The 23,760-nt window shown below is 34.7% G+C and overlaps 2 protein-coding genes and 2 long non-coding RNA genes across 12 annotated transcripts; 1 reads left to right on the plus strand and 3 right to left on the minus strand.

Annotated features, from left to right (window-relative positions):
* The first annotated feature begins 978 nt into the window (after nucleotides 1–978).
* On the plus strand, nucleotides 979–6,515 carry APTX (APRATAXIN-like protein). Of its 2 annotated transcripts, none has more exons than XM_089784234.1 (7): nucleotides 979–1,225; nucleotides 1,332–1,468; nucleotides 1,686–2,611; nucleotides 3,137–4,024; nucleotides 4,554–5,061; nucleotides 5,150–5,320; nucleotides 5,534–5,964. In XM_089784234.1, the coding sequence occupies exons 1-7, from the start codon at nucleotides 1,189–1,191 to the stop codon at nucleotides 5,537–5,539; spliced, it is 2,673 nt and encodes an 890-aa protein (XP_089640360.1). In that variant the 5' UTR covers nucleotides 979–1,188; the 3' UTR covers nucleotides 5,540–5,964. The 2 variants fall into 2 exon arrangements, with proteins under 2 accessions (XP_089640360.1, XP_021289834.1); XM_021434159.1 differs by lacking the exon at nucleotides 5,534–5,964 and adding an exon at nucleotides 5,997–6,515 and having other exon boundaries at nucleotides 980–1,225.
* Nucleotides 6,516–7,253: 738 nt separating this feature from the next.
* LOC110420406 (pyruvate decarboxylase 2) lies at nucleotides 7,254–10,118 on the minus strand. Its single transcript, XM_021433707.1, has 7 exons — nucleotides 10,000–10,118; nucleotides 9,288–9,856; nucleotides 9,018–9,181; nucleotides 8,269–8,919; nucleotides 8,019–8,136; nucleotides 7,703–7,891; nucleotides 7,254–7,622 (listed from the first exon to the last, which is right to left on the minus strand). Exons 2-7 carry the CDS (start codon nucleotides 9,810–9,812, stop codon nucleotides 7,452–7,454), a joined length of 1,818 nt encoding a protein of 605 aa, XP_021289382.1. The 5' UTR covers nucleotides 9,813–9,856; nucleotides 10,000–10,118; the 3' UTR covers nucleotides 7,254–7,451.
* A 5,491-nt stretch (nucleotides 10,119–15,609) lies between these two features.
* On the minus strand, nucleotides 15,610–18,314 carry LOC149526898 (uncharacterized). Of its 7 annotated transcripts, XR_016351473.1 has the most exons (8): nucleotides 18,258–18,314; nucleotides 18,028–18,045; nucleotides 17,855–17,917; nucleotides 17,598–17,689; nucleotides 17,269–17,346; nucleotides 16,974–17,068; nucleotides 16,510–16,617; nucleotides 15,610–16,348 (listed from the first exon to the last, which is right to left on the minus strand). It is a non-coding gene; the product is annotated as an uncharacterized LOC149526898 (long non-coding RNA). The 7 variants fall into 7 exon arrangements; XR_016351472.1 differs by having other exon boundaries at nucleotides 17,269–17,323; nucleotides 18,028–18,308; XR_016351471.1 differs by having other exon boundaries at nucleotides 18,028–18,308.
* A 1,334-nt stretch (nucleotides 18,315–19,648) lies between these two features.
* Nucleotides 19,649–22,219, minus strand: LOC110420376 (uncharacterized). 2 transcript variants are annotated; one of them, XR_002445536.2, is made up of 9 exons: nucleotides 22,004–22,219; nucleotides 21,827–21,889; nucleotides 21,570–21,661; nucleotides 21,240–21,318; nucleotides 20,945–21,039; nucleotides 20,785–20,843; nucleotides 20,481–20,588; nucleotides 20,220–20,311; nucleotides 19,649–20,130 (listed from the first exon to the last, which is right to left on the minus strand). It is a non-coding gene; the product is annotated as an uncharacterized LOC110420376 (long non-coding RNA). The 2 variants fall into 2 exon arrangements; XR_016351483.1 differs by having other exon boundaries at nucleotides 20,481–20,843; nucleotides 21,240–21,294.
* Between the last annotated feature and the right edge of the window lie 1,541 nt (nucleotides 22,220–23,760).

Genomic DNA, 23,760 nt, shown 5'->3' on the forward strand with positions numbered 1-23,760 from the left:
GGCAGTGGATTATGAATAAGGACATCGATTCAGATTGTGAAACAGAGTTCGAATATTTTTTGTTTTGTTCTGATTAATCCATTTTGATTTGGAAAGTTGATGAATTGCAAATGCGCAGAAATGGCTCCATGGAGCATATCTTTGCTTGCCTCTGCTCTCTCATTCTTACAAGTAACTAGACAGGAATGTTTAGTAGATTCAGATTCTTATCAGATGATATGAGAATTAAGGAACATCAAATTCTATGCTGTTGCCTGTGACTCTATGAATAAGGATCGATTATTTTTGTTTTGTCCTGATTAATTCATTTTGATTGGGAACGTTGATGCATGCCAAATGCATTGAAATGGCTCCATGGAGCATTTCGCTGTCTACCTCTGCGCGCTCATTCTTGCGGGCAACCAGACAGGAAATGTAATCATGAATAAGGACTAAAATTCAGATTGTAAGCAGAGTTCGACATTCACATTCATCAAAAACACTTCATTACCTTGCATCTCGGGGCTTTGATTGATTTATTCTTGATCTCATTTCTTGTTTTTGCCAAGAAAAAAGATTCCTGCTTTTTAATAATATCCGAATCCTGTCAGGACAGCTACTCCAGGAAGAAGAAAAATCAGAATATCAGGTCTAGTTCTTCTGTTCTTGGGGATATGTATATATTTGTGAAATCCCACCAGGTTCCCTTTTTACAAGCCACAGCCAGACAAGTTTTAATCAGTCCAGGGGAGTAAGATTCAATTAACTAGTAATTACAATTGCCTGATTACAAAGTCAAGATCTTACAGTTGGAAATTTACCCAAGGGGTAAATTTTAATGCACTGGAGACAAAGGAGACTGCCTTCCAGGTTTATTTATATGTTCAACAATTAATTATCCAAAGAGCAAAAATTTGAAAACTTTTTAAAAAGAATAAGTAAATATCTTAATCTAATTATAAAGAAACCAATAAATATGTAAAGTACAATGGTAAATTTAGATGTTGCAACTAACAAAAGAAAAAATCCATTTCCCGGTAACCAAACCCAGTCGCGAGGGAAGCCAGCGGTCAAATCATATAATAAGGGAACCTTATAAGTAGACTATTCTTCCTCGTAACTAGCACTGGAAGCTTGCAAGAGGGCCTTTCTCTTGAATATAAGCAAACAGTTAATCGCATAGAATTGCTGGAAAAAAGCCGATCAACAATGGAAATGGACATCGACGGCGCCTGTAAACCCGAAGGTACCTACTTTTTTCCCGTCCTATCATTTGTTCTGAGATTGCATCATCAGACAAATTACTGAACTTTATTTTCTGCTTCTATGGTTTTTTTTTTTGGTTCAAAAAGGGAAAGAAGGTGAAGAAGAGAAGGAAAAGGGGAAGCCAATCGTGGCAATGTTGGTGGGCGCACCAGGAAGCGGCAAGTCCACTTTTTGCGACAACGTCATGCGAGCTTCTTCACGTCCCTGGGTTCGCATCTGCCAGGTTTCTCTCTTTCTCTGCTTAATTTTCCATCGTTTCTGGAAGTGGGGTGTTGTAAAATTATGATTTTGAGATGATGTTATGGTTCCTTTCTCATTTACAATTGTAAATGTGATGTCTTGAATCTTTAAACTTGAAATTATGAGGATAATGAACTAGTGCTGCTAGCAAAGTGGGCTGTGCTAAATGTTATTAAGATTCTATTGGCTTCTTCTTGCAGGATACAATCAATAACGGCAAGGCTGGGACAAAGCTGCAGTGCTTAAAAAGTGCAGCTGCTTCATTGAAGGAGGGCAAGAGTGTGTTCATTGATAGATGCAACTTAGATAAAGAGCAGCGGCTGGATTTTGTGAAGCTTGGTGGTCCACAAGTAGAGGTGCATGCTGTGGTGCTTGACCTCCCTGCCAAGCTTTGTATATCTCGCATAGTTAAACGTACTGGGCATGAGGGAAATCTTCAATGTGGAAAAGCTGCAGCAGTTGTGAATAGGATGCTGCAAAACAAAGAATTGCCTAAGTTGAGTGAAGGGTTCTCTCGAATCACATTTTGCCAGAATGAGGCTGATGTTCAAGCTGCTGTTAACACCTACACTGCACTCGGCTCTTTGGACATCCTTCCACATGGCTATTTTTGTCAGACGAATCCAAATGCCAAAACTCAAGTTAGCATATTAAAGTTCTTAAAGCGACCACATGAAACAAATAGTCAGGATTCTGTGCCTTCTCAACTTATTAAGGGTAAGGGTCCCTGCAGCAAATCACAAGAAACTGTTTCATCATTGTCAGGTGCAGCTAGTCAGAAGATAAAGGTCAGTGAAGACCCAGTGGCAGGTTTTATTAGTCAGCATGATTATGATGTTCCTACTCTGGCATTTCCGTCTATTTCTACAGCAGATTTCCAATTCAATCTTGAGAAAGCATCTAACATTATTGTTGAGAAAGTAGAGGAATTCATTGATAAACTTGGTAATGCCAGGCTTGTTTTAGTGGACTTGATTCATGGATCAAAGATTTTGTCCTTGGTTAGGGCTAAAGCTATAGAAAAGAACATTGACTCCAGAAGGTTCTTAACGTTTGTAGGAGATATAACTCAACTGCATTCAAAGGGTGGTTTGCGCTGCAATGTAATAGCTAATGCTGCCAACTGGTAAGCTCTTTATATGTATAATTTATCTGCCTGACATCCAATGGCTGAGTAAATAAGATGATTGTAACTTTTAGGTGGAGGAACTCCACTAGTAGCAATGTTTCATCTGTTTGAGTTCTTCAGATTTGCTGGTATAGGAACCCATGTGTAGGTAACTCCTAAGACCTTGTCCTCCAGGATAGATAATGTCCATGAAGAAAGATCGGTTTCTTGTTTTAATCCATGAGTTTTATGAAATGCAACATTTTGTCTATGTTGTAAGGTGTCTAACTTGATCTTAAACCATCAAAAACCTACTGGCATGTTTATTCTGTCTTGCATGAAATATTATAATTCTTTCATTCTCAGGATCTCACAACTAGTTAGACCTAATATGCATAGTTCTGAAAGTTTTTCTGTCAACTGTGAGGATGCAATATATCTTACCTGATTTGTAATAACACTACTCCTTGAAAATAAACATGATATTTCTCACGGATATACATCTTTTTTTATAAATGTCAACTAAAAATTCATTCTGTTTAGGCGCCTGAAACCTGGAGGTGGTGGGGTAAATGCTGCAATTTTCAATGCTGGTGGTCCTGCTCTAGAGGCTGCAACCACAGATCGGGCTAAATCTCTTCTCCCAGGGAATGCCCTGGTTGTTCCTCTCCCTTCAATTTCTCCTTTGTATAGTAAGGAAGGGGTGACCCATGTGATCCATGTACTTGGACCAAATATGAACCCACATAGACCAAATTGTCTTGACAATGACTATACCAAAGGCTGCAGAGTTCTTCAAGATGCTTACTCATCACTGTTTGAAGGATTTTTATCCATTGCTACTGCCCAAGTGAAGTTTCCCAGTAGAAGCAGTCAAAGTATTCAGTTAGAGCTTTCAATACCAGAAGATAAAACTGAGAATATTCTTAGGAATCATTTTTCACATAGTGATCAAGAGATTAAAGAATATGGCAACTATGAATCTGACAGAAGTAAGAAATGCAAGGAATCTGAAAATGAAGTTGTTGTTGTCATGAGCAAAGAACAGGAAATGGTTTCATCATTGTCAGGTGCAGCTAGTGAGAAGATGAAAGTAAGTGAAGAGCCAGCGGCAAGTTCTATCAGTCAGCGCGGTTGTGATGTTCCCACTCTGGCATTTCCATCAATATCTACAGCAGATTTCAAATTTAACCTTGAGAAGGCGTCTAATATTATTGTTGAGAAAGTAGAGGAATTCATGGATAGGCTTGGTGATGCCAGGCTTGTTTTAGTGGATTTGACTCATCGATCAGAGATTTTGTCCTTGGTAAGGGCTAAAGCTGCACAAAAGAACATTGACTCCAAAAGATTCTTCACATTTGTAGGAGATATAACTCGACTTAATTCAGAGGGAGGTTTGCACTGCAATGTAATAGCTAATGCTGCCAACTGGTACGCCTTTTGTATATATAACTTATATCTCTGACATCCAATGACTGGGTAAATAGTATGCTTGAAATTAATAGGTGGTGAAATCTGCTAGTAGCTTCTTTTTTTTTTTTAAATTCTTTGAATTTTGCTGGTACAGGAATCCACATATAGGAAACTCCTGAGACTTAATCCTTAAGAGTGGTTTCTGTCTATGCAGAAAGATCAGTTTCTGGTTTTAATCCATGAGTTTAACAAAATATAACGTTTTTTTTTATATTGTGTCTTGTTAGATGTATAATTTGATCTTAAACAGTTAAAAACCTTCTGGCTGGATCACTCTGTCTGACATGAAAGATGGTAATATTCTGGCCTTTTCGGGATCTTAGAACTAGTTAAAATAACATGCATAACTCTGAAAGTAATCCACTGTGATGATGAAATATGTCATACCTGCTTGATAATACCAATATTCTCTGAAAGTAAACATGATGCTTCCACTCATGCATAGCTTTCTTTTTATGAATGTGTACTGAAAGATCATCCTGTTCAGGCGCCTGAAACCTGGAGGTGGAGGTGTGAATGCTGCAATCTTCAATGCCAGTGGTTCAGCTCTAGAGGCTGCAACCAAGAATCAGGCTATGTCTCTTCTTCCAGGGACTGCTGTGATTGTACCTCTGCCTTCAATTTCTCCCTTGTCTAGTAGGGAAGGGGTGACCCATGTAATACATGTTCTGGGACCAAATATGAACCCAGAGAGACCAAATTGCCTTGATGATGACTATATCAAAGGCTGCAAAATTCTTCAAGACGCTTACTCATCACTCTTTGAAGGGTTTTTATCTATAGCTAAGACCCAAGTGAAGTTTCCCAAGAGAAGCAGTAAAAGTATTCTGTCAGAGCCTTCAGTACCAGAAGATAAGATTATCGGAACTATGACTAAAACCTGGGCCCCTTGGGTTCAATCTCTATATAACATTGCAATGCAGCCTGAGAAGTATAAGGATGAAGTGCTGGAGGCATCAGATGATGTTGTTGTATTGAATGATAAGTATCCAAAGGTAAATACATGCTGCCTTCTTCAATCCTCTCTTCTCTCTGGATAATTTTTAATAAATAAAAAAATGGATTTCGTTTCCCTTTTTGCAGGCAAAACAGCATCTTTTGGTGTTGGCAAGATTTGAAGGTCTTGATTGCTTGGCAGATGCACGTAAAGAGCACCTTCAGTTGTTAATGACAATGCATGCTATAGGTTTGAAGTGGGCTGAGAAATTCTTGCATGAAGATGCATCATTGGTCTTCCGCCTTGGATATCACTCGGTATGCTAAACATTGTTCCTTCTTCTGATTTTGGCTTTGTTTACGTAGTTTTAGGTCTGATAAACTTAAATGCTACTCTCAGTGCAAGACTGAAATTCAGTCTTGGAAATTGCAAGCTGGTAATTAGGGTTTTTTTGAGCTGAGGCTATATATCCTTGCCTTGAACATATTTGGCAGGAAAAGAACCTTATGTTTGTGTGCCGCATAATGCAGACTTAAGATTTGAATGAATCAAGAAGTTGGTGGAGTACCAAACAATGGGATCTTCTGTTAGATTCACTTTTATGCAACATCCAGTTATTGTAGCCAGGAATAGCAATATGATGCATCCATGCAGATGCCGAGGTTTGGAAAGTCCAAAAGAATATAGGTTGTGCATTGTACTCTTCTAGATGTGAACAAAGAGATAATATTATGGCCTAATATATTTATGGATGAAGTATTCAATACTGAAAGCTAAGGTATTTTAGGGACAATTGTATAACATTCATGAAAAAGTTTTAAGAATAGGGTACTATGGTTGTGCATCTAGGAGAATCTGGCTTGCTATGCATCTTGTTTGCAATCAACCAGTGCGTCTTTGTCCTTGTATATTTCATCATTCAATCTTCAATGGTTAGTGAATATCGGAAAACGCCATTTGAAAATATTGTTTCTTTCCTGTCTCCTCCTGCAGGTCCCCTCAATGCGGCAACTGCACCTGCATGTTATTAGCCAAGATTTTGACTCCAAACATCTCAAGAATAAGAAGCATTGGAACTCTTTCAATACTGCCTTTTTCCGTGATTCTTTAGATGTGATTGAGGAAGTTAGTAATCATGGAAAAGCAACATTACAAGATGATAACAGACTGATGTCAATGGAGTTGCGTTGCCACAGGTGTAGAAGTGCACACCCTAACATGCCCAGACTAAAATCTCATATCAGCAACTGCCAAGCTCCTTTCCCTGCTGCCCTACAGGAAAATGGCCGTCTAGTGCTTGCGCAAAGTAACTCTGGCTGCGACCCCTAGGTGTTTGTAGACCATTTCCCTCAGAATTTTGCTGTATATAGAATGAAAATCAATGGCTAAAAGTATCAAATCTTGCTCACTTTTTAGATCCGGAAATGAAATGCCTGTGAATAATGCCTCTATTTCTAGTTATGAAGAACAAATGGAGATGGGGAAGCCCCAAAAAAGGTTCTCTCGTATTCATGCTAGCTTCATTAGATGTATGTTATGTTAATAGTGATAACGGCAATGACATCAATGTCGTAATTGAAGTGATTCAGGGTGGTATAGTAGACAAATTTAAAAGGCTTGGACAACTTGGATGAGATGAGGGAAATCATGTTTGACTTTAATTCCATAGAGACCGAAAGCAGGGACCAATTATTATTTTTATTTACTTTCTTTACTGTTTCCTCAGGTATGGTAAACTATAGCTGGACTAGAAATTTGTTCTCTTCTTTAAATGGAAGCTCAAATACTAGGATATGGTCATAACCAGGAGCCAAGTTTGCACATTTTTCAAGGAAAATTTACAAAACAGAAATGCTGTAAAAGTCAAGGTCTAGGAACACCATGTCCGTTTTTCCTTGTTTAACAGAAGTAGAAGTCAAGGTCTAAGAACAACATTTCCATTTCTCCTTCTTTGAAAATATTTGGTATAGATTCTTTTGCTTGAGAGCGACATCGGTAGTCTGAATAAGAGGCCAGATTTCATTTTTCATAGGACTCGAAGCTTTTTAATCTTTGGATATGATCCATATTATCAGTTTTGCTTAATTCCCAAGGTTATAAAGCTTAAAAAAATCTTCTGAGAAAAGAACAAAAATGAATTTGCAGCATTTCTTGTGTGGGTCAATCTATCAGGACCTCCGGAAGGCTACATGTTCCATTGGCCCTTCAGTCTTGATCATGTCAATGGGTCCCTTCTTTACGCATCAAAGATAGCGAAAAATGAAACCAAAACATTCATTACTTAGAAATGGAATCCAAACTGAATGTACATAAAATATCTGGAAGCACTCCGCAGATCAAACAAATTGTTGGAAAAGACAGATTTAACTCCGCATCCATGAACTTGTGCTAGAAATTCTCATGTACTTAACAAGGGTTTGAAGCAAAAAAAATCGAGCATCCAAGAGTTCACTGAGGATTTGGGGGACGGCTGTTAGCAGCAGAGACCCTGGAGCCCCATTCCAACAGTTCTTTGCTAGTATCATCCTTGTGAACTATCACCTCAATGAAACATAAGCAGTCCTTCTTGGCTCCTGTTGCCATCTCAATAGCTTCAATGAGTTCTTCCTCGCAAAAGACCTAAAGACAATATCAAGTTTCGTCAGGGATTTGATTCAACACGATTTGAGCAAATGTGCCAAAACTTTGAATTAACTAACCTTGGTTGTCCAGCAGTTGCCTTCACCATTGTGAATTGCATCGACCAAGGCGGTGTAGTTCCAGTTCTTGATCACATTGTATGGTCCATCATGAATCTCAACTTCAATGGTATATCCACCATTGTTTATCAGGAAGATTATGGTATTTTGTCCACATCGCAGCATTGTTGATACATCTTGTGCGGTAACCTATTGAATCAATCACCAAGAACATTATAAACACGTGAATGATTTTGATAGTGCATTGGTTTTATATGGCATTGATTTCCTGAGCAAAAATATCACAAACCACAGGGCAAAAAATGACTGCAGGTACCTGGAAACTACCATCGCCAATGCAAGCAATGACACGTTTCTCTGGAACAGCCTGTGCATACCCAAGACTGGCACCAACTGACCACCCAATCGATCCATACTGCATTTGGAATTCATACCTGCCAAAAAAGATTCACAATTCAATGCCAAATTCAAAAACCACACTTTTTTTTCTCCTTTTCGGCTTTTGATTCATATCTAAGTTGGGAATCAACATAAACTAAAACCAAAGTTTGTTCTCTAATACTCACCCACATCCCCTAGGCAATTTCAGTTTCTGGCAGTTAAACCAAGAATCTCCTGTTTCAGCTATCACTGCAGTATCACTAGAGAGCAAATTCTGTATATGTTGAAACAGAACATTAACCCTCAAGGGCTCTCTAGGTGATGCCTTCAAAGGATGCCCCTCAGGAACAAAAATCCTGTGGTAATTCTCATAAGCAGTGTTATTGTGCTTGAGCCTCTTGGCAAGAGCTCTAAGGAAATCTTTCATCAAAACACATCCAAACGCAGGCCCATTAGCAATCACCACCCGTTCAGGCTGCACAATAATTGCCTTCTCTTTCTTAAGAAGCAGAGAGTAGCCAACAGAGCTATAGTCATTGAAAATAGGTCCAGCAAACAAGTAAGCATCAGCAGACTCAACGATCTCAGCACAAAAAGCAGTGCTAACAGCACCCCAGTAGGTCCCAATGAAATGAGGATGTTGCTCAGGGACCAGTCCTTTAGCTGATGGCATCACCGCCAAAGCATAACCACTAGCATCAGCCAACTCAACAAAGGCCTCGCATGCCTTCGCAACACGAAGCTTGGGTCCACCTACCAAAACAGGCTTGACCGCCTTGTTCAAGAACTCTGCTGTTGCCTCTACGGCCGCCTCTAAACCCATCTTATTACTCAATCTACACACATTTCCAAAAGAAAAAAACATTAACTTGACGGAAAAATCAGTCACTAAGCAATCTCTAGGTCGAAAAGATAAAAAAAAAAAAATACTTACTTTGGAGAGAGTGAGAACGGAACAGGCTCGCGGCTAAAAGTAGGGTGAGGAATTGCAGCCAAGTTGCAGCCGATGCTGATATAAACAGGCTTGCTTTCTTTCAAAGCAGTTGAAATTGCTGTATCGATCAATTCATGAGCATCCTCCAAGTTATTCACCACAGCCTAGTAAAAACCAAAGACCCCATATTAATCATCTGCCTAATCAAACCAAAACAGCAGAAAAAATATGAAAAAACAGGGTAGGGGGAAATCAAAGAGAGAACATTACCTGATAGCAAGTAACAGTCTGGAAACATCTAAGCTCTTGGCTAAAATCAGGTAATCCAACAGTGTGATGAAGAATCCTGTTAGTTCCATAATCATTGGAGTTCGGTCCTCCCACAATGCAAATAAGAGGCAGATTCTCACTATAAGCACCAGCGATCGCGTTCAAAACGCTGAGCCCACCGACGGTAAACGTCACAACGCAAGCACCAACGCCACGTGACCTGGCGTAACCGTCAGCGGCGTATCCAGCGTTAAGTTCATTACAGCAGCCGATCAAGTTAAGCTCCGGCTCAGCTATCAAATGGTCAAGCAGAGTCAAGTTAAAGTCCCCCGGAACAGAGAAAACATCGGTCGCACCAACCTGGACGAGCCGTCTGGCCAAGTGGCGACCCAGAGTGGCTTCAGAGCAGTTGATGACGGTGGGGGAAACGGAGCCCTGAATGGTAGCAACAGTGCCGTTGGGTGGGCTCCCGATGTCGTTGGAAGTCGGTTTACACACATCAAGTGACCCAATCTTAGTATCCATTCTAAAGAACAAATTTTTCACCGCTTTGGCGATCAGGAAGAGAGCTGACGGAGATAAATGTAGAGAGAAAGTCAGAAAAAGCTTGATGATTTCTTTTTTCAATGGAATTGGAAAATTTGTTTCTATGTGGAAGCAAAAAATAAAGAAGAGGAATTTATAAGAAAGTGCGTGAGTGGAAAATGATTACCGCGGGCGGTTTTGCGTAGACATGGTGTCTAAGACGACGGTGGTTTGATTTCTGTGGATTCTTACGTCCCTCGTATCAAAAATTGTTTTATAATTTTTTGGTAAGAAACTAAAAAGAATGTTGGGCAAGGAGTGTGTCAAACACGCGTTTGTTTAATTAAAATAATCCCGTAATTAACTAATTAAGATTGACTAACCTATTAGCTAAAAAAAAAAGACTATATCTTCTTTCTAGGCATAGCATGTAAAGTTATTTAATCATAAAGATAGATTAATGGTCTCTCATTTCATTTGAATTCAAAAGAAAATTATTTTTTTAAAATGTAAAAATCCCTCGAGATTAGTAACAATGTACAAAAAAATAATTTAATATGTTGCAAAAATTAATCAAATCGATTGAGAATAAAAGCTCAACTTGAATAACCGGTTCATAATTGAATTAATCAAATTTTGTATATCATATGTTTATATTATAATTTATAAATGGTTTATTTTCAAATATATAAAATTTTACAAATTTTAATATAAATTACATTTAAATCAAAATATTTTACTTTCACGAAATAAAAAATTAAAGATTTAAAAATAATATTAATTATAATTCTATTATAAGAAAAGATTAAACTAAAAATAACGTCGATGAAGGCTTAGATTTGCATGGACATGGGCAAGCGTGGCAGCGCCACTGTGGTCCACGTGAAAACAGTCGTGGTGCTAAAGGAGAGTGAGTCAATCAAAGCGTCAACTGTCAAACACGTAGTGAGTTTGTTGGTTGAGTTGTGTCATTGTTTTTGACCGCTTCAGCTCCTGTTTCTTTCGGAAGTAAATTAATTATAATTCTTTTTAGGGTAATAATTACTACATTTTTTGCAATTTTAATGTTTAAAAAGTTAAATTTTTTAAATTTTTATTTAATAAAATGATCAAAATAATTTTAATTGAATATTAATTTATTTCTTTACATTTTTAAAAAAATATTTAAATAATTTTATTATTTAAAATTAACTAGGGGAATGTTTCAGTATGTGCTCTTTGGTGGAAGAATCCAACTTTAATAGCAGAAGCAGAAGCACTACTTCTTTTACCAAACCTTTCCATTATTGTGTCCGACTGATAAAACCAGGAGCAAAACAAGTATCTGTTTCACTTGAACAGTTCCGTCCACCGGTTTCGGAAACCATTTGAAAAAGGCTTTCTTCTTCAGACAAAGGAGATTCGGCATCATCAACTCTTAACAGGATTTTACAACCAAATGTCTTAAAAGGGAAATTGATTGTAATCTTATTTTCTTTTAAATTTATTTATTTATTTTTATTCAATATATTGATCAAAATCTAGCTAAATGTAGTAAAGGGCTAAAGGCATAGGCAAATGGGATTAGAGTGTGAAGAAGAATAGAGAAAAATCCAGATTCATACCTTTTATAAGCATGGACTAAGGTCTAATATATTAAATGAGTTATAAAGGTGTGTCTACAAATAGTACGCTATTTGTTTAAATTATAATAAATTATGTTGATTGTATCCAGACCCTTCTAGTTTTATTTTTTTTACGAAATAAAAAATAAAAAAAAATTAAATTACCTATTAAACAAATAAATTTTGCATGCACTAGTGAGAGTCTATGATTTTTTTTTAATTCACATTTTGAGGATATATTTTTCATTGATCTTCTAGAGATAATCTTCGTTTTTATAAAAATTGAGTTATTAATTCTTTTAATAAAATTATTAAATAAAATTAGTAATTTAATTTTTTGTTTTATATTTTATGAAAAAATCGACTTATGATTAAAATTTAAATATGAAAAAGTATATAAAGATTTTCCAGTCGGAGTTCACCTTTTCAACGTGAAAGACAACATGAAGATTTTCAAGCTATATGACTTCGTGAAGATTCACCAAGAAAAAAAGCAGGCAAAATGGGTACGACAGAAGAGCATGTGGACTGTGGTAGCAGCACGTGGCCATCGCAGAACGCTGTCTGTAGCGCCGATAAGCACGAGCACAAGCGGTGATTGGAAACTCGCGGTAGCCAATGGGACGAAGACCTGGTCACGTGGCCCCATTACCAGCCAAAGCTGCTTCCATTGGAAATACTACAAGAGCTTTCCCAGTCATAAAAAGAAGCAACTTTGTTTTGGCATTTGGAATATGATTTCATGAATCGGGCTTTTTTGTCTGCATTTCATATACTTCCAAAACAATAAGGTCAAATTCTTTCGCATTTGATTTCTTTTATTTCCTTTCTACTTTAAGAACACTTCAATCACGTAATTTATTAACATCGCAATCATCTCTCTCTCTCTCTCTCTCTCGTATACGCAATTTTAAAATAAATATTTTTTAAAAAAATTCAATAAAATATTAAAGTAAATTTTTTTTGTGAAATTTTTTTATTAACTTATTTCACGAGATAAATCCATAATTCTTAAAATGATGATATTTCTTAGATTAATGATTTTGATATAAACCAAAAATAGAACAACCATTCTGGCATTTGAAAAAGGAAATCTCGCCTGGCATGGCAGTACATTTGCCGCGGATCAAGCATGGAGGGAGCCACTAGAAAGCCATAGGTTTCTGAAACAATGATCAATTTGGTGGGTGAGTGGCTTACCGTCCATAACGTAAGCTGTAACGTTTTCTGCTTTAGGTATGCGATCCCGAGACAATCAAGAGGCCAGGACAAGGCAAAAGGAATCACATTGTCGGAACTGGGTTTCCCTAATTGAAATCTGAAGGAATTATTCCATATTTAAGGCAAGAAATTGTCTGAAAACATGCATGAATATCTGTACTGGTAGTACTTAAACCTATGGTATTTAAAATAGTTCTCATAATAGTAATAATTACTAACGCACATGCTCCAAAGACCAAAGATAGATACCAACTACTGTGTCAGGTCGACTTTACCAAAAAAAACTTTCAAAGACAAGTGCAGCAGAACTGCCCTGAATTGGCAAACAGCAAATGCTGTAGCAGTTCACAACTCAAGTCTTCTAAGAAAATAGACTCCCAAGTTTCACAAACCCAGCAAAGAGTCGACACAATTGAAAAGGAAGGTGAACCAATATACTAAAACCGCCAATGGTATTGGTTTTGGTTCTCTATCGGCAACACTATCTTAGGTGAGTGCTACAGCAGCAACAGTAAAATTAGAAGCAAAATCAGAACTCTTAGGTTTGAGTTCCTCACGACAGCATTACAATGTTGGTTGGTGATAGAAACAAAGCTGATTATATCATAAAATCACCGAAGTCTTTATTTTAGGTCTCAATTTTTATAAATTTATAATAATATAATTAATGATATTAAAAATATATAATAATTAAAATAATTAATAAAAAATTTACATATTCTTTTATTTTTAAATTAATTGCTTAACAAAGATGTATTTTCTCTTGTTCCACTGAAGCAGTCTAACGATTCGCTAATTTCTCATTTCCTATGGCTCGACAATAGCATATCTTGGTCTCTTTGTATTTATTTTTATATTAATAAATTATTTTTTTATATATGATATTCGATATGTCGATGATTTTGATGTGCATTGTCTGAATTTAATTTGTAATTATTGTTGATGTTTGTTTAGATATAAATAAGTTATTGGTTAATTTGCATGTAAGTGTCCACTCAAGCTTTATACGGACTATCGTATGCGTAAATGAAGAAGTATAGTTTGTAACAATTATCTTATTTTTAATTATTTTTTAAAATTTAATTTGTTGGAATTCTGGGCTCTACGCTAGGATCATATATTTTCTCTGATGCGAGATTTTGAGTTTTTACTGTAACCGTGACAAACTTGTTCACTTCAACAAAGGCCTATCATCTTCAGTGACATATCACTAGTACCCAAAGTTTGCTTTGATATTAACCTGTTGGCCTCACGATGTTGTCCCACAAGCCAATGTGGGATTCATAACTTCTATCTAAGATTATAACATCTTCCCTTAGCTTCTTACTAAGAGCTTCTCTTCGATGTCGGATTTATGACTTTCCGTTGAGATCATGTATTTTCTTTCATGTAGGATTCAAGAATTCCCGTTGAGACAATGACACAGAACTTTCAATCATAAAAGGGAAAAACAAATTTGCTTCGGGATTTGCATTAATTTCACATACTTCCAACAATAAGCCCAACTCTTTCATATTTGCATTTTTAATTTTTAATTTAGTTAAGAATATCACGGGATAAACTCATAACCTCCACATATCAAGAGAATTTTAAAACCGTAACAATTTCACATCTTTTAAATTGAAAAGTATAGTCAAGTTTCTTTCGATACAATTAGATTAACGACTTTGTTGTGTACCAAAAATGGAGCAACCATTCTGAATTTTGAAAAGGAAATCTGGACTGGCATGCAAAGCGTGGCAATACATTTGCCGCAGATGAAGCAAGGAGGAAGCTCACTGGAAAGCCATAGGTTTCTGAAACAATGGTCAATTACGTGGGTGAGTGCCTATCTATAACATGAGCCGTAACGTTCATGCCATCCGGAGACAATCACGAGGCAAGGACAAGGCAAGAGTAACCAAATGAGGAAAACATCGTTGGAACTGGATTCCTCTGATTGAAATGTACAAAAATTATTCAAAATAAGAGGCAGTAAATTGCCTGAAAACCTGCAAAAAGCAAATGCTGTAGTTCATAACTCAATCTTTAAGAAAATAGACTCCATTAAGTCATACAAATCCAGCAAAGTGTCGACACAATTGGAAAAGAAGGTGAACCAAAATACTAAAACCATAGGGATCCATGCACAAGGAAGAGACAATGTGCTTATTAGTTGGCCACGGACGACAGCAGGCTAAATTGCGGTTAATTCTGATGGTGCTCATCGACGTAGCATTGATGTGGCTGCAGCTTACAGAGTTGAACTATGGGGCGTTTACCGTGGTCTCTAATTTGCATGGGATTTGAGGTTCTGTGAGGTATGGTTGCAAGTGGATAACAAGATAGTAAGTCCATGCAATTTCAGCTAGTTCATCTCATCCTTGTGCTAACTCGGATTTAATTCAAGCTGTTCGAGGAATGCTACAGTGGCAGTAGTAAGTGAAGATATCTCATATTTACCAAGAAAGCAGCAAGGTAGCAGACCTGTTGGCCAACATGAGATTTACTTTGGATAATAATTCTTCATTTTATGATTCGTCACCTATTGGAATCAGAAATTTGTTGATGAACCATATGTTAAGAATTTGTTTTCTCAAGATGATTAGATTATACTAAAATTTTATTTTTAAAAAAAATATTAATTTTTATAAACATTGAATATCAAAACCTAAATTTTAAAAATTCTTAAAATACTGACCCATTATGGTCTTATTTTTGCATTGAGCATATGATATTTAAATTAAATCATTTATTTAAAAAGGGGATGAAAACGGGAAAATAGCAATTATCAATTTTAATTCAATTAGTACATATTATCAAATATATATTAATCACCATTACCGTCAACCTTTTATTGAAAGCATATGATGTAAAAAGTTAATCAAAAGATTAGATCATAGTGAAAAATATTTGAAGCATGATAACAAAATAAATGAAAAAATAATCAATCAAATTCAATAGTAATTGTTCATTCAAATAGTATATATTATTCTATTCTATTAAATTGTGATTAACCACATCATCAAAGATATAAATTAATTGTGAAGAGTAAAAAAAAAAAATTACACTATTTATAGAGGTTCGGCCCTCTCTTGAGGTGCCTACGTCCTCTCCCTTAGCAAGCTAAGGAGTTTAATTCACTATTAAATAAATTTAATACAATGTGCCTTTTTAAAGGTTTAAGCACGAACCTTGTCTTTTCAAGGATAAGACACAACCTATTTAATTTTTCAAGGCTAAATTAGAACCTCTATACCTTTTTAAGGATATGGTATAACCTCTAAACACTACCTTTTAAAAGCTTAAGTAGAACCTTTTCTCTTTTACAAGATTAAAAGCAAAGATACCTCTTCAAACGGAGCTTTGCTAAGTACAAATATAGGTACAAAGATGTGTACAAGGAATGGGAATGAAAGCACAAAGAATATGAAGCTCATAAATTGCACAACATTTTACTTGGACTTTGCATTGGTAGGCTGTGGAAGAAATCTACCACCTTTTCAAAGTAATTAATACCCTGCTCAATGTACTCCTACAATTTGGAGGTTTCCTACTTATAAAAAAGACACATATTTATGAATCACTCGATTATGATTCAAAGACCTTTACAATGTCTACAAAAAGTGAATATGCTTACTGTTCTAGCTAAGCAGCAACTTTTGCAACTTTATACTTGCATTGGTTGGTAGTAGTAATCAATTCTTCACGTTGGAAAACAAGCCTAAGTGCCTATCAAATATGATGTAAAATATGAGTAGAGACAAATGGAACAATGTTTTGTTTGGATGCATACAATTTGATAATTCCCAGAACATTAAAATGGCACCCATGTAACTTTAACATCATCACATAAAGGCTTTTCAATGTCTAGAAGTAGTGAGTATGCTTACTGTTTAGCAAGCAGAAGTAGTGCTTTTTCATTCCAAAGGAAATCCGCTGCCTTTTGCATAGTGATTGATGGCCTAAAGTTCTGTTCAGCCTCATAAAATATAGACATCCTACATACAGAAAAGGCAGTTCATGAACAACCATAAACATCATCATACAAATACCACAAAAAAGAGGGTGAGATTGAGGGAAACAGTACTAGTAAAAGCATTGTCTATAAGAACACAATCAACAACATCAAAGATGTAGATCAAAGAAATTAATAAGAAACATCAACCCAATCAGCATTTGCTCTAGGTGCCATACCAAGACTTGCAATATCACAAAACATGTTTGTTACCTGTTGTAGAGGCAAGATTTGGCATTTGCATAGAGACAAAATATAGAAGAGTTAAATCCTAAAAAGAGGAAAAGGTTGAAGAAACCCTTTAAAGACAATTTTTAGAAAAGTTAAATCTACTCTTACATCTTGTAGATGCTTTTACAGCAGATGTAGGACTTCATTGTAGAGAAAATTATACGCCTTTCCATAGTAGCAGACTCATTAAATTTAGGAATCTTCTGCATATAAGAAAGGCATGCGTGTTGATGAACAAACTATAAAATCATCAGACAAGGACCTCACAATGTCTAACATACAAAAGTAGTACTTGTTTTATAAAAGGAAAAAAGGAAAGATATGATCGCCCAACCACAATCTCAAGTTGTATTAAAAGGCTAAAAAAGAGAAGATACTAGTACTTTATATGGGAAAATTTTACCTGCATAAATTTGTCTAGGACATATTTGCAAGATCTTGAGGATGCTCCGATCAAACTGAAGTCAAAAGTTTTGGCTTCCTATTATGTTAAGATAGAGAAAGGAAAGGTATAAAAGACATTGAAAAGATCGGGCTGCCCACAGGTTTCTGAGTTTTTAAAGACATTCAAAACAATGCAAGGAGATCAGCATGAATAAATCCATCATAGTGAAACACCATCCATGAACGAATAGATGATAAAAATTTGTAAAGCCTTACAAATATTGACCCAGAAACAGATTGAAAGTATATGAACAAACAATAATAAAAGGAAAGGCAACAGCAAATTACCCCCACTTATAACTCTCCCATTCCTTTGGTGTACCAATGCATTGTCAGAGGCAAAATCTCTTGTATTTATGGCATTATTAGCCCTGTTATCCCTAGTAGATCATGGTGGCAAATTGAAATTTGTTGGGTCAGATTTTGCATTTAATGATTAAAAATCTTTAGGAAGAAAAGAAGTGAAAAAGATACCAACAAGCTACCTAAAACAGAAACAAAACTGATCAAAGACTTGAAATAAATTGAAAGAGAGAAATACTTACCGGGAATCAGACCGTTTCATTATTGAATTTGGAGAAAGAGAAAAAGATTTAATATCCAATAATCTGAAAAAAATAAGAAATGAACCATGAATAAAAAAGAATACCAAAAAGCTACCTAAACCAAAATAAACTGATCAAAGACTTGAAATGAATTGAAAGAGAGAAAGACTTACCAGGAATCTGATCACTCCCTTGTTGAATTTAGAGAAAGGGAAAAAGACTTAAGATCCAAAAAAAATTTTTTAAAAAAGAAATGAATCATGAATGGAAAACGAATACGAAAAATCTGAAAGCTCATGACTCAGAAAAGGGAAAAAAGTTTAAGAATCCAAAAATCTTTAAGAAGAAAAGAACTGAAAAGGATACCAAAGACTTGAAATGATTGAAAAAGAGCAATACGTACATCGACGGTTGAATTTGGGGAAATAGTAGCGGGAGAGACCTTATATATAAAGCTAAGCCTTAACGGCGCGAAAATCAATACCTGAATCTGTTTGTTTGACTGGTTAAATTAAAAAGTAGAGCGGGTTTCTTCTGGGCCTGGGCCTGACGACTCGTCTAATCCATAAAGGATCGAAGCTGTGCGTTTTGAGTAAGAAATTGTGCCCATTTTCTTTCTTTGGACTCAACATGACCCATTTTTCCCTTTTAATGAATAAAAAGAATGTATTTTTTTGTTGAATAAAACAGAATATATTACCCCTCCCCACGAAAAAAAAAAATATTAAAAATTGAAAAAACAATATAAACTACATCTATAGTCGTTTTCTTAATCGACTGCAAAATCGGCTAAATTTATACATCTACACATATACATTACATTGAAATTGTCCCCTATCTAAACTGTTTTAAATGAGGCTTTCTTTGAATTAAACAGTACGTTTTGCGCACCAGGTGTCCATCACACTGCACACAGCCATCTTCTTCAACTTTTCCTCAAATGCAGCCATTTTATCCAGTGTTATGAACTTATTCTTCAGGACCTTGTCTTGTTGCCATGAGAATGTTTGTAGTTATATTGGGAAGTAGCATTTTCTTTATTTCATGCCTTGAATCAGTAGAATTGTTATTTTCTAATTATGCTGAAATCAATATATTTTAAGGTTATTTAAGTTAATTATTGATAATAATAAAATTTTAACTGATAAATATACTTTCAAAAATATTATAAAAATGTTAAAATTTCCAATATTGGTGTGATCATTTAAACATCAAATTGATTAGAATCTTATGATGTAGCCCAAAAGATTATGGGCTTGAGCGGGCTTTGTTGGTCCAATAAGGTGAGTTACCAAATATATTTATGAATGTTTCTATAATCAGTTGATATGAAAATATTAAACTTGATAATGATTAAAATGTTTATTTTTGTAAACATTGATGATCAAAATTTATTTTTTTAATATTTTTAAAATACTGACCCATTATTATCTTATTTTTTTATTGGGCATATGATACTTAAACTAAATCATTTATTTAAACAAAAAGGAATGAAAAAGGGAAAATAATATTTATTAATTTTAATACAATTAGTACATATTATCAAATATATATTGATCACCCTTACCATCAACCTTTTATTGAAAGTATTTGATATAAAAAAAAGTTAATCAAAAGTTTAGATCATATTGAAAAATATTTGAAGCAAGATAATTAAAAAAAAGATAATAAAAAATAATCAATCAAATTCAACAGTAACTGTTAATTCAAATAATATATATTAATTGTTATGTAATTAACTGTTTTGAAGACATAAATTAATTGTGAAAAGTAAAGAGAAAATTTTACACACTATTTATAGAGGTTCAGCCCTCTCTCTAAGTGCCTACGTCCTCTCCCTTAGCAAGCTAAGGAGTTTAATTCACTATTGAATAAATTAAATACAATGTGCCTTTTTAAAGGTTCAAGCACAAACCTTGTCTTTTCAAGGATAAGACACAACCTCTTTAAATTTTTAAGGCTAAGTTAAGAACCTTTGCCTTTTTAAGGATACGGCACAACCTCCACACACTACCTTTCAAAGGCTTGGGTAGAACCCTTTTCTCTCTTTTACAAGATAAAAGCAAAGGTAACTCCATAAGGTGGCTTTGCTAAGGAAGTTAAATGTAGGTACAAAGATGCATAAAAGGAATCGGAGTGAAAACACGAAAAATTTGAAGCTCATGAATTGCACATCATTCTACTTGGACTTTGCATTGGCAAGCTATGGAAGAAATCTACTGCCTTTCAAAGTAATTCATACCCTACTCAATGTACTCCCATAATTTGGCGATTTCCTGTTTATAAAAAAGCCACACATATTTAGGAATCACTCTTCCATGATTCAAAGACGTTTACAAAGTCTACAAGAAGTAAGCATGCTTACTATTCTAGCTGAGCAGCAACTTTTGCAACTTTATACTTCCATTGGTTGGCTGTAGTAATCAATTCTTCACTTTGGAAAACAAGCCTAAGTGCCTAACAAATTAAATGTAAACTATGAGTTGAGCCAAATGGAACAATGTTCTATTTGGACGCATACAAATTGATAATTTCCAGAGCATTAAAAAGGCACCTATGTATATAAATAACTTTAACAACATCACAAAAAGGCTTTTCAATGTCTAGAAGTAATGAGTATGCTTACTGTTTAGAAAGCAAAAGCAGTGCTTCTTCATTCCAAAGGAAATTCGTTGCCTTTTGCATAGTAATCAATGGCTTAAAGTTCTATTCAGCCTCATAAAATGTAGACATCCTGCATATAGAAAAAGCAGTTCATGAATAACTATAAACATCATCATACAAATACCTTAAAAAAGAGGGTGGGGTTGAGGGAAACAGTACTAGTAAAAGCATTGTCTATAAGAACACAATCAACAACATCAAAGATGCAGATCAAAGAAATTAATAAGAAACATCAACCCAATCAGCATTTGGTCTAAGTGCCATACCAAGCCTTGCAATATCACAAAACATGTTTGTTGCCTACTGTAGAGGCAAGATTTGGCATCTACATAGAGACAAAATATAGAAGAATTAAATCCTTAAAAGAGGAAAAGGTTGAAGAAACCCTTTAAAGACAACCTTTAGAAAAGTTAAATCCACACTTACATCTTGTAGATGCTTTTGCAGTAGATGTAGGACTTCATTCCAGAGGAAATTTTACGCCTTTCCATAGTAGCAAATTCATTAAATTTAGGAATCTTCTGCACATAAGAAAGGCATGCATGTTGATGAATAAACTATAAAATCACCAGACAAGGACCTCACAATGTCTACAAAACAAAAGTAGTACTTGTTTTAAAAGGGGGAAAAAAGAAAGATATGATCCCCCAACCACAATCTTAAGTTGTATTAAAAGGCTTAAAAAGAAAAGATACTAGTACTTTATATGGGAAAATTTTACCTGCATAAATTTGTTTAGGACATATTTGCTAGATCTTGAGGATGCTCCGATCAAGCTGAAGTCAAAAAGATTTGGCTTCCTATTACGTTAAGATAAAGAAAGGAAAGGTATAAAAGACATTGAAAAGATCGGGCTGCCCATAGTTTTCTGAGTTTTTAAAGACATTCAAAACAATGCAAGGAGATCAACATGAATAAATCCATCATAGTGAAACACAATCCATGAACGAATAGATGATAAAAATTTGTAAAGCCTCACAAATATTGACCCAAAAACAGATTGAAAGTATATGAGCAAACAATAATAAAAGGAAAGGCAACAGCAAATTACCCCCACTTATAACTTTCCCATTCCTTTGGTCTACCAATGCATTGTCAGAGGCAAAAACTCTTGTACTTATGGAATTATTAGCCCTGTTATCCCTAGTAGATCATGGTGGCAAATTGAAATTTGTTGGGTCAGATTTTGCATTTAATGATTAAAAATCTTTAGGAAGAAAAGAAGTAAAAAAGATACCAACAAGCTACCTAAAACAGAAACAAAACTGATCAAAGACTTGAAATAAATTGAAAGAAAGAAATACTTACTGGGAATCAGACGGTTTCATTGTTGAATTTGGAGAAAGAGAAAAAGATTTAATATCCAATGATCTGAAAAGAAAAAAAAGAAATGAACCATGAATGAAAAAGAATACGAAAGAGCTATCTAAAGCCAAAATAAATTGATCAAAGACTTGAAATGAATTGAAAGAGAGAAAGACTTACCAGGAATCTGACCACTTCCTTGTTGAATTTAGAGAAAGGGAAAAAGACTTAAGATCCAAAAATTAAAAAAAAAAAAAAAGAATGAATCATGAATGGAAAACAAATACAAAAAATCTAAATGCTAATCACTTAGAAAAGAGAAAAAAATCTAAGAATCCAAAAATCTTTAAGAAGAAAAGAACTGAAAAGAATACCAAAGACTTCAAATGAATTGAAAAAGAGAAATATGTACATCGATGGTTGAATTTGGCGAAATAGTAGCGACAGAGACCTTATATATAAAGCTAAGCCTTAATGGCGCGAAAATTAATACCCGAATCTGTTTGTTCGACCGGTCAAATTAAAAAGTGGAGCGGGTTTCTTCTGGGCCTGGGCCTGACGCCTCGTCTAAGCCATAAAGGATCGAAGCTGTGCGTTCTGAGTAAGAAATTGTGCCCATTTTTTTCTTTGGACTTAACATGACCCATTTCCCCTTTTATTTTAATAAAAAGAATGTATTTTTTTATTGAATAAAACGGAATATATTACCCCTCCCCACAAAATAAAAATAAAAATATATTAAAAATTAAAAATAAAATTTAAACTACTTCATCAATCGTCGTTTTGTTAATCGAATGCTAAATTGGCTAAATCTATACATATACACATATACATTATATTGAAATTATCCATTATCGAAACAATGTGCTCCGAATAGCTGTTTTAAATTAGGCTTCCTTTCAGTTAAACGGTGCGATTTGCGCACCAGGTGTCCAGCACACTGCACACAGCCATCTTCTTCAACTTTTCCTTAAATGCAGCCGTTCTATCCAGTGTTCTGAACTTATTCTTCATGACCTTGTCTTTGTTGCCATGAGAATGTTTATAGTTATATTGGGGAGTAACATTTTCTTTATTTCATGCCTTGAATCAGTAGAATTGTTATGTTCTAATCATATTGAAATCAATATACTTTAGGGTTATTTAAGTTAATTATTGATAATAATAAAATTTTAACTGATAAATATATCTTCAAAAATATTATAAAAATGTTAAATTCTCCAATATTGATGTGATCGTTTAAATATCAAATTAATTAGAATCTTATGATGTAGCCCAAATGATTATGAGCAAATTAATTAGAATCTTATGATGTAGCCCAAATGATTATGAGCTTGAACGGGCTTTGTTGGTCCAATAAGGTGAGTTACCAAATATATTTATGGATGTTTATAAAATCAGTTGATATGAAAATATTAAACTTGATAGTGATTAAATGTTAATTTTTGTAAACATTGATGATCAAAATTTAATTTTAAAAATTTTTAAAATACTGACCCATTATTATCTTATTTTTTTATTGGGCATATAATACTTAAACTAAATAATTTATTTAAACAAAAAGGGAATGAAAAAGGGAAAATAACAATTATTAATTTTAATACAATTAGTACATATTATCAAATATATATTGATCACCATTACCATCAACCTTTTATTGAAAGTATTTGATATAAAAAAAAGTTAATCAAAAGATTAGATCATAGTGAAAAATATTTGAAGGATGATAATTAAAAAAAAAAGATAATAAAAAATAATCAATCAAATTCAATAGTAACTGTTAATTCAAATAATATATATTAATTGTTAGTTGCTTCTATTAAATTGTAATTAACCATCTTGAAGATATAAATTAATTGTGAAGAGTAAAGAGAAAATTTCACACACTATTTATAGAGGTTCGGCCCTCTCTCTAGGTGCCTACGTCCTCTCCCTTA

Source organism: Theobroma umbraticum, unplaced genomic scaffold (assembly GCF_002168275.2).
Source record: "Theobroma umbraticum cultivar Fairchild unplaced genomic scaffold, ASM216827v3 scaffold_86.0, whole genome shotgun sequence".
In the NCBI taxonomy this organism is placed as follows: Eukaryota; Viridiplantae; Streptophyta; class Magnoliopsida; order Malvales; family Malvaceae; genus Theobroma; species Theobroma umbraticum.